Source organism: Apis dorsata, unplaced genomic scaffold (genome assembly GCF_000469605.1).
Source record: "Apis dorsata unplaced genomic scaffold, Apis dorsata 1.3 scaffold_87, whole genome shotgun sequence".
Lineage (NCBI taxonomy): Eukaryota > Metazoa > Arthropoda > Insecta > Hymenoptera > Apidae > Apis > Apis dorsata.
Window position 1 is genome coordinate 724,040 of NW_006263385.1, and position 9,440 is coordinate 733,479.

Sequence of the window (9,440 nt, forward strand, 5' to 3'; positions counted from 1 at the left end):
CAACAGCTTTATAACTAATTGGTTTCTCTGGAAATGTTCCTGGTGAAAAAGTTTGCCATAAAACTTCCCAAAGTTCTTCTTGTTCATTCCATGGTCGCTCATATAATAAAGTCCCAGTATAATGCCAAATTTTAAAACTATATAACAAATATTCATTGAATATGAATTAATATCCAATTATTAATATAATATAATTGTAATATAATTGTAATATAAATTATAAATTATTTACCCATTGCCCATTCGAAGCCTAGGTGCAGTAGTTGCAGTCATAAAATGTTCTCCATCTGGTGACCATTGAAGAAGCGTTGTATCAGGAGCTTCAGTTTTTGCAATTAATTTTCTGTTACCAACATCCCATAATTCGATACCACCACGGAGGTTGCCAAATCCAGTCAAAATTAGAAGTACAAAGTGGTTAAGAAAATATAGTTACTAATAAAGATAATTTCAATTAATTAAAAGAATTAAATAATTTTAATACATAATGTAAACAATATTTTAAAGTAATTAAAGGATATTATTTCCCTGAGGATTGTAATAAATGCTATTTCGATGCAGAGAACCAAACTCAAATATTGGTTCACATTTAAGATTAAATAATGTGGCTTTAGCTGGCATAAAATCATATACAACACAGAATTCATTATTTTTAGGAGACCACTGAACAGCATGTATGGGACCTTTATTACCTAATTAAAAAAAAAAAGAATTTGTTTTAAAGATAAAAAGATAAAAAAATATTTCATAAATATTAATAATAATTAATAAAACAACTTACTAAGCATAACCAAAGCAGTTTCTCCTTTTGTACTAAGATAGTGTAAAGTCTGTTTTCCATAATATGAAGCACCTGTTTTATCAACTTCTGTACTTGTCATTAATAAGACATTTGTTCCATTATTATTCCAATAAATGTTTACTCTGTCCGCCTAAAAATGATAGTTTCAGAAAAGATTTCATATATATATATATATGTATATATATGTATATATATATATAAACTTTTTAATAATATAATACCTGAAAAAAACTTTTATTTGCTAAAGCTTGTGTGGACTCAAACTTTGGATATTGAAATAGTCTCCCAAATGAAGGTTGATCCGATTTTCCTATAATGTATAATAATACTATTTATAATAATTAATTGATCTGGTATTTAAATTATAATTGTAATGTAGTATTTTATACGGAATTATATAATTTATTAATTTGGTATTTAATGTGGAGAGTATTTATTTGTCTTACAAAGATATGATATTAAATTTAATTTCGAATTTGATTTAGAAATATCTAAAAATTGTAAGTATTTGAAACAAAAAAATAATTACCTGTTAAATATATTTTATGATTCCCTAAAACTTTATAAAAGTACTTACATATAAAAATGAGCATGCAATAATCAGGAAAATTTCCCATTACTGTTGATCCTGATTAAATATTCATACTTGTATATTTTGCAAAATACCATTATTAATATTCTGTTGTACTTCTTTAAAATATTAAAGTATTCTACAGATATAATTATCTTATAATCTTCATTCCATTTGTGTATTACATGCTTGCCACACATATTTGCTTCATAATGAGAGAAACTGAAATAAAAAAGTATTTCATAAAATATGCCAATTTTTTACATGACTTATGCTTGAACTATATTACTAATAAACATTTTATATATTTTGATCAATCAAATAGAATTACTAATTATCATTTTTAAATCATAATGTTTATTATCTTAAAATTTTTGTAACTTCTCTTAATTTTTATGAAGCACCAATGTTCATCATAATTATCTTAATAAATAACAACGAAGAAAATGATATACTCTCCACATATAAGTACCTTGATATATATCATACATGCACTTGTTTAATTTAAAATTAAATAAATACAACAAAATTTAATTACCCGGCATATAACAGAGAATATAGTATGGAGTATTACTTGGTGATATACTAAATTTAGCAACTTTGGCTACATTTATTCTGTACATAATCTTATTAAAATTCACATCTTCATATAGAATGACATCTGCACCAACTAACATCCCACAGACTTTTTCATCACTTGTCCACTGAGGTTCCCTAGATAGATATTTTATAAATGTAGCTATAAGATATAAGATAAATAAGTTTTCACTTATTTAAAAGAAGTAAACAGTTTTTCTATGTTCAGAATTTTTTTAATTATTCAATGTGAAATTTTGATAAAATAATAAAATATCTCTAAAATATCTTTAAAATATAATATTTATAAAAATTATATTTGTAAGAAATATAATTTTATATTTATTATAATGTATTTATAAAAATTATATATTTTTTTGATGATATCAATTATAAAACATTAAAAGAAAAAACAAATAAAAATTTATTATTAAAAATAATTTTTAATAATTAATAAATTTAATATAAATTTTAATTAATAATTAAAATAATTAATTTAATAAAACAATTATGCAATACATTACCAATCTGATTGTTTTTTCTGTATAAAACTCTTCACCAGTTCTCCAGTCTCTGATTTCCATATATGAAGATTTGCTATTCCTTGAGGATTTGACGTTGTTGCTATAATATATAAATTGACAATATAAATATTTTTTTTATAGTCAATAATCAATAAATTAGTAAATAAATATTATAATTTTTAAATATTTATTCAATTTAGATAAAAAAAATAAAATTAAAAAAATATATTTTTATTATCAAACTAAAAAATTCAAAAATTAAATTTAAGAAAAAACAAAAATAACTAAAATTAAAATAATACCAATGAATGGTTCCCATGTCATAAAATATGTGCTTCGAGTGGAGAATTGAATTGCAGAAATTTTGGGCCTTTTGATTTCTGTAATAATTTTCCATGTAGAACAATGTAAAATCTTGGCAGTCATTCCATTGATCCATGCAAAATAACGTCCTTCTGGGCTAAAAGCCATTGCTTTACATGTTTTACTGTCATCTTTAGGAAATGATTTTACTGGTTCATACGATGGTGGGCCTTGTCCTAAGCTGATTCCAATGGAACCTCTTACTAAAGAAAATTAATTATGCAATTTTAAAATTTTTGTATTACTAAATTTGATAATATTTACAAACTTATATAATTAATTTTATTAATAAAAAAAAAATATAAAATAAAAAAATCATATATATTATAAAATAATTTTATACATTATAATTAATCTTCAAGATAAATTTAAATATTTATGAATTATTTATAAAATTGAATGAAACTGTCAAAAACAAATATTATACATAAATGCATCTAATAGTAAATACATTCTTATAATGAGATACTATATGACGCATTTTTTAATCATAAATGTGTTCCAGTAATACAATGCCACATGACGCATTTTTGTGCAATCAGTCGTGGTGTAATATGAAACTTGTAAAGTATATTATAGATAGATATACATTCTACATTTGCTGATAATATTTATAAAAAAATGTCAGTAAAAATTTGATTTTAAGATAAGAAGATTATTAATAAACACAACACAAAAATTCTTACCAGCGACACAAGGAACATTTAACGCCATTTTACCTCCGTTACCATGTGGTACCGTAATATCGAGTATCGACCACTCTTGCCAGACTCAGGAATTTGTCCCTTGAAAAGGATTTCTTGCACATGCGTCGCCAACATCGTATGCAAGAAACACGTGCGCCAGTGCCGTAGAAACTAGGGTACATTCACAAAAATTTCTTTATCATTCAACTAAATCTTAAGAAAAACATAAATATTTATGTGATATAATAAAAATAAATATTTAAAGTACATAGATATATATATTCATTGTCAAATACATTTAAATTGAATAAAATATTATGTAATATTTTGATATTAAAAAATATCAATCATCTATTTGAATATTGAATATAAATGGCTGTCAAATAACTACGCTTGCGCAAATTTTGAACTAGTGACTCCAATATCGACTAGTTTTCTCGATTATGAATGATTATTGTTTAGCAAATCGACTTTCTCACTTTTTTGAAATATATTATCATTTTTTTTTTATTTTAATATAATACTAATTATAATATTAAATATAATACTTTATTGTAATGTTATATTATATGTAAGTCATTTATTTATAATTTTGTATTTATTAAATATTATTCAAATCTAATTATATATATATATAATATATATATATATATATAAATTTCAAAATTACATATCTAACTTTCAGATAAGATATGTATATATTTTTGTAAATAAAGATTCGTGCCATTATTAAAAATTAAATATTTAACTTTTAATTATTATACTTATTAATTAATTTTAAAATCATTTATTATATATGACAAAAAATACGTACGAATATTAAATATAAAATTTTAATTTAATATAAAAAATTAAATTCAAGAAAGAAGACAAAATATTTGCTGATACAACATACATACATTAATACAAATATATTTTAATTATGTCATTGAATAAAAAACTTAAAATTGAAAAGAGTTTATTGAACACCCTATATTTGGCAGAAATTATATGTCAGCATCGTCTTGCGTGGGGTATGGCAAGTTCATGTTTTAGGTGACCATCGTAAATTTTATATTGCTTGTTATTAACATTATAATTATATACTTTACAAATGTATATAGAAATTACGAATAATATAATTAATTTAACATAAATAAAAATGTTTTTTACTTTTGTTTCGACTTAAGGTTATCTTTTATGAAAACAATTTAATATTATAAAAAGAATGAATAATAATAATTTAGTTGATATATTTCTTAATTAAAATTTATTATTATTTTTCATTTATATTCATCAATATATTTTAATTTTATAATTTATTATATATTATATATAAATTTCTTTTTTTCTTTTTATAATATATAAAAATATATAATTTTTTTAATATAATTATGTATTTCTTTAATATATTTATTAGCAATGTGGATGAATATGGTTTTGAAAGACCTCATGATTTTGACTATGAAACTTATGAAGATTTTATGTCAGAATATCTCAAAGTACTTGCTAAAAGAGCAAAAAAATGGTCTGAAATCATTGGAGAAGGAAAATCATTACAACGAAATATTACAATAAAAAGATATGTTCGTAAAGGTATACCAGGAGAACATAGAGGATTAGTAAGTATAAGATTCATATTTTAATTTATTTTATAAATATATAAAAAGAAAAAATTTGATTCTTAAAGGTATGGTTGTCTGTTAGTGGAGGAGAAGAATTAAAAAATGTAGATTCTGATCTTTATCAAAGGCTATTACAACCTCCACACAATAAACAAGTTGCAGATGTCATAAAAACTGATTTACCACGAACTTTTCCTGATAATATATTTTTTAATAATACAGAAAATCAACAATATCAATTATATAATATTTTATTAGCATTTGCTCATCAGAATAAAACAGTAGGATATTGTCAGGTATATTAAATTATTCTAATAATATTTATAACATATTTTTTATAATAATATAATTATAACAATATAATTTATATAAAAAATATTTGATATTTTTATAGGGCTTAAATTATATAGCAGGTTTATTATTACTTGTTACAAAAAATGAAGAAACAGCATTTTGGTTATTAAAGATCTTAATAGAAAAAATTTTACCTGATTATTATACACCAACGATGGATGGCCTACTTACAGATATTGATGTTCTTGCAGAATTAGTCAAGTAAGTCTTTTAAATCTTTAATATAAGTATATAAATTATACATATATATTTATATAAATATATAAAATTTTATTTTAGAATAAAAATGCCAGATATTTATCAACATGTAACAAATATAGGTTTACCTTGGGCAGTTATTACAACGAAGTGGTTTGTGTGCTTATTTGCAGAAGTATTACCAATTGAGGTAAAGTTGATTGTATATGTTTTTTAAAAATAAAATTCATAAAATTGATATTTTTGATGTCTTTTAACATTATTATATGTGGTGTGTACACAGTTGATTCATTCATTAGTTTAACATTTTGAATTAATACCTGTTTGGATTGCCATAAAATATAGAAGTATTGAATAAAATATTTACAACTTGGCAGACTACGCTGCGTATATGGGATTGTCTTTTTTATGAAGGCAGTAAAATTATATTTCGTGTTGCATTAACTCTGATAAAAAGGAATAAATGCAACTTGCTTGCTTGTCAAGATTTTACAACATTAGCAGAATGCTTTAAAGAAATAACAAAAGATAGTATTGTTTTAAAATGTCATGATTTTATGCAGGTAAATATATTTTTTTATTTTTTGTTATATATTATACATATTAAATGTTTTTTAACAAATGTAATTCATACTATATATTTTGTTTTTTTTTTATTAGAGTATATTTAAAGTACCTGGATCACTGCCTGGTAGCACAATTATAAAATTAAGAACTAAAATATCACGGCAACATGCGGAACAAAAAGAAAATAAATTAGGACGATAATAATGAGATTTTATCTATTGAAAGATTCTAGTCAATATATTATTTTATTGTAACTCCTAAAAAAAACGAATGTACTATATAAGATTATAATGTTACATCTACAGTATTTCTTTCTGTAAATATAAATTTAGTATAAAAGTAAAAAATTACACATCAATAATTTATTACATTGATTTATATTGATTTATAAAATTTTTTATACATTTATTATTTACAATGTACGAACTAAGTTTATTATATATATTATAAAATTTTAATATATTTATTGTATTAAATCATATGTTATATTTTTATTAATATAATTTTTAATTTAACATAAATATATTAAAAATATAAATATAAAATTAAAGGAATCATAAATGTATAAACAATTTTATTACATATTAAATAAAATATTTAAAATCATTATATTATTAAATATATACATAAAAATTTACTTGAAATTAAATTTATAAAACTACATATAATAAATTTCATGTACACTATTTATATTCATACATTTAACTATTATTTTTCTAATAAATCTTTTGCTTCGTTAATTTTTGCTGCAATATACGGAGATCCACCTCGATCTGGATGATTCACAGCCATGATTTTTTTAAATTGCTGTTTTACTTTCACTTTACTTGCAGTTGGTGAAACATCCAAGATTAAACTAGCTTCACGTCGTGTCATTTTAGATTCAAAACCACCTTTATAATATTTATTGTTTGCTAAAGTCTATTACGACATATTTTCATTAATTCATTAATACATATATGTACATATATTTATATAAATATAACATAATATTTAATAAGTTTACCTTTGGATTTAATTTTGGTACATTTTTATAAGCTTCTGCCATTTTTTGAGATAAATGTGGCATTTTTTTAATTATATAACGTCCTGTAAAACCTACTACAGCAAGACCCAAGCCTGTTGCAATAAGTGTACTGGCCTGCAAATATCAGAATTGAATGCTAAAAATATGTTTTACAAATTTCTTTTTATTTTTATATAATCGAACAAAAATGTCATTTGTTAAAAAATATATATTAATTTAAAGATATATTTCTGGAATAATTACACGCGTTATCTTCATAACCTCATATATATTTAAAATTTTAAATATTTTTGCTCCTTTCTTTCTTTTTTTTTCTTTCTCTTCTTTTTATAAATAAAAATATTTATAAAATCATAATTTTTTTCACTGATGATAAAATTGTGATGAAATTTATATGCATATATAAACACAAATTCTTCATAATTGTATATACAATTACAATTCACGAAACAATTTTAATTTAATGAAAAATAAAAGTTTTCGAATATTATAAATTTTTATATAACAATAAAAATGATATAACAATAATAAATTATTCTATAAAATCACTCATTTTAATTTGATCTTACCATTTCAATAAAGTTGTCAAAACAATGCAACACTGACTTAAAATTAAATGTTAATAATTTTCTTCAATCAATGAAAAAATATTAAAAAAAGACAATCGACTGATTATAATGAAGTTTATTTCAATTGTGGATTCAGTTTTATATTCTTTATAAATTCATGTATATTTACCCATATTATAAATTCTTCTTCTTCAGAAGAGAATGTAAAATAAATATAAGAGAAATATTATGTTATATAGTATAAAATTTGTTTACAATAAAATGCTAAAATTTTAATATTATCATTAAAAAGTTGAAACTGTTCTCCATACAAGAATAGCAATATTGCCAGCATTATACATGTATAATAATGATGTTGCTTGATATGTAACTGCACAAGCATATGATTCTCCAATGACAACATGAAATGGACCTCCAAATCTATTATCTAAACTTTCTTTAATACTTCGAGCTGCTAATTCATGGTTATCAGTATATTTTTCCGTTGCAGTAACACATATTTCTATTGCTTCTTGTTTCATTTCTTCTCGCATATCACTATACTATAGTTTAAATAAATTATAATATTATTGCAATTTTAAATATCTTATAACATAAATTAAAAAGGTAAACTTACTTTACATAAAGGATACGTATGAAATATTAAAGGTTCTTCTGTCTTTTTTACCTCACCTGCAGACATTTTTGATTATTGAAATTATTGAAAAAATTTATTTTTATTAGAAAATATTACGACAAAAAATTCCAGCAATGTATTGAAATATTAACTAATGTATTTCAAAAATTAACTTTAAGATTCAAAATAAAAAATTAAATACGATATGTATCTAGTCAATGTATTTCATTTGTTATTTTATATAATACAAATATAATAAACGAATAAAATTACAAATAAAGTAAAATTCAATTTTATAGATTTATATTCGCATCCAAATAATTTTTCATAAAAAAATTCACTTATATTTTATGATATTTATAATTCGAAAAAAATATAATATAAATTGATTATTATTAATGTAATAATAATGTTTATTCTTGAATTTAAAAAGATTTATGTACAAATTAAAGAGAATATTCTTTTGAAAACGACCAATAACTCGTAAGAATATCAGAAAGTCTTAATCTTTGAAAGGATTGTAATGAAAGCTTAAATAACCGCTTTATTTTTGGCGCGAAGTTGTTTTATAGTTATGTTTAAAGAAAAGTACCAAAAAATAGTGTTCTATTGAAAAATTATACACAATTATCAAAAGAAGGTATAATATTATGATATTTTTACATATAATAATATAAAAATATGATATTTTTTAAAACATAACAAAAACATATATGTATATAATAATATAAAAAATTTAAAAAAATTTTAATTTGTTATTGATTAAATAACTTACATGTAATTGTTTTATAATAATAATAGTAATAATAATAAATAAAGTTTATTTTCTGTGATTTATTTAATTTTAAAATATATAATTCATAACCTATAAATGTTAGCGGTAACTTGTTAATCAAAATCAAAAATTTCTATATATATATATATATATATATATAATTAAATTCATTTAAAGTTAAATATATATATATATATCTATGTATATT

At 21.3% G+C, this 9,440-nt stretch overlaps 5 protein-coding genes across 7 annotated transcripts in view; 2 read left to right on the plus strand and 3 right to left on the minus strand.

Annotated features, from left to right (window-relative positions):
- LOC102676268 (eukaryotic translation initiation factor 2A) overlaps nt 1-3,713 on the minus strand; it is a 6,173-nt gene extending 2,460 nt beyond the window's left edge. The window contains exons 1-9 of the mRNA XM_006611377.2: nt 3,523-3,713; nt 2,776-3,039; nt 2,474-2,573; nt 1,912-2,087; nt 1,024-1,112; nt 782-932; nt 522-692; nt 233-407; nt 1-137 (exon numbers count right to left, since the gene is read on the minus strand). The exon at nt 1-137 is cut by the window's left edge and continues 24 nt beyond it. Of these exons, the coding sequence (XP_006611440.1) occupies nt 1-137; nt 233-407; nt 522-692; nt 782-932; nt 1,024-1,112; nt 1,912-2,087; nt 2,474-2,573; nt 2,776-3,039; nt 3,523-3,550 (1,291 nt within the window). The 5' untranslated portion in view covers nt 3,551-3,713. The remainder of the gene's footprint in view (nt 138-232; nt 408-521; nt 693-781; nt 933-1,023; nt 1,113-1,911; nt 2,088-2,473; nt 2,574-2,775; nt 3,040-3,522) is intronic.
- Nucleotides 3,714-4,414: 701 nt separating this feature from the next.
- On the plus strand, nt 4,415-6,606 carry LOC102676091 (growth hormone-regulated TBC protein 1). Of its 2 annotated transcripts, XM_006611376.2 has the most exons (7): nt 4,415-4,557; nt 4,922-5,123; nt 5,192-5,422; nt 5,521-5,681; nt 5,760-5,868; nt 6,056-6,241; nt 6,339-6,606. In XM_006611376.2, the coding sequence occupies exons 1-7, from the start codon at nt 4,445-4,447 to the stop codon at nt 6,444-6,446; spliced, it is 1,110 nt and encodes a 369-aa protein (XP_006611439.1). In that variant the 5' UTR covers nt 4,415-4,444; the 3' UTR covers nt 6,447-6,606. The 2 variants fall into 2 exon arrangements, with proteins under 2 accessions (XP_006611439.1, XP_031364339.1); XM_031508479.1 differs by lacking the exon at nt 6,056-6,241.
- Nucleotides 6,501-9,440, minus strand: part of LOC102675759 (mitochondrial import inner membrane translocase subunit TIM14) — a 17,933-nt gene continuing 14,993 nt past the window's right edge. Inside the window, exons 2-4 of one of the 2 annotated variants that reach the window (XM_006611375.2) lie at nt 7,842-7,877; nt 7,252-7,386; nt 6,501-7,166 (exon numbers count right to left, since the gene is read on the minus strand). In XM_006611375.2, coding sequence (XP_006611438.1) covers nt 6,954-7,166; nt 7,252-7,386; nt 7,842-7,844 — 351 coding nt within the window. In that variant the 5' untranslated portion in view covers nt 7,845-7,877 and the 3' untranslated portion in view covers nt 6,501-6,953. Of the gene's footprint in view, nt 7,167-7,251; nt 7,387-7,515; nt 7,546-7,841; nt 7,878-9,440 lie in introns of those variants that run through there. The other variant, XM_006611374.2, reaches the window with a different exon arrangement.
- Nucleotides 8,028-8,582, minus strand: LOC116185039 (dynein light chain 4, axonemal). Its single transcript, XM_031508480.1, has 2 exons — nt 8,458-8,582; nt 8,028-8,383 (listed from the first exon to the last, which is right to left on the minus strand). Exons 1-2 carry the CDS (start codon nt 8,521-8,523, stop codon nt 8,126-8,128), a joined length of 324 nt encoding a protein of 107 aa, XP_031364340.1. The 5' UTR covers nt 8,524-8,582; the 3' UTR covers nt 8,028-8,125.
- Nucleotides 8,959-9,440, plus strand: part of LOC102675636 (histone acetyltransferase type B catalytic subunit) — a 2,780-nt gene continuing 2,298 nt past the window's right edge. Inside the window, exon 1 of the mRNA XM_006611372.1 lies at nt 8,959-9,097. The gene's annotated coding sequence lies outside the window, so the exon portion shown is untranslated. The remainder of the gene's footprint in view (nt 9,098-9,440) is intronic.

What these genes read in the sequence shown, in the direction of transcription:
- LOC102676091 (XM_006611376.2), top strand. Translation starts at nt 4,445, where the DNA reads ATGTCATTGAATAAAAAACTTAAAATTGAAAAGAGTTTATTGAACACC. An exon ending in CAGGAGAACATAGAGGATTA is followed by an intron (nt 5,124 to 5,191) that starts GTAAGTATAAGA and finishes TGATTCTTAAAG; the next exon opens with GTATGGTTGTCTGTTAGTGG. An exon ending in AATGTCATGATTTTATGCAG is followed by an intron (nt 6,242 to 6,338) that starts GTAAATATATTT and finishes TTTTTTTATTAG; the next exon opens with AGTATATTTAAAGTACCTGG.
- LOC116185039 (XM_031508480.1), bottom strand. Translation starts at nt 8,523, where the DNA reads ATGTCTGCAGGTGAGGTAAAAAAGACAGAAGAACCTTTAATATTTCAT. An exon ending in ATACGTATCCTTTATGTAAA is followed by an intron (nt 8,384 to 8,457) that starts GTAAGTTTACCT and finishes TTTAAACTATAG; the next exon opens with TATAGTGATATGCGAGAAGA.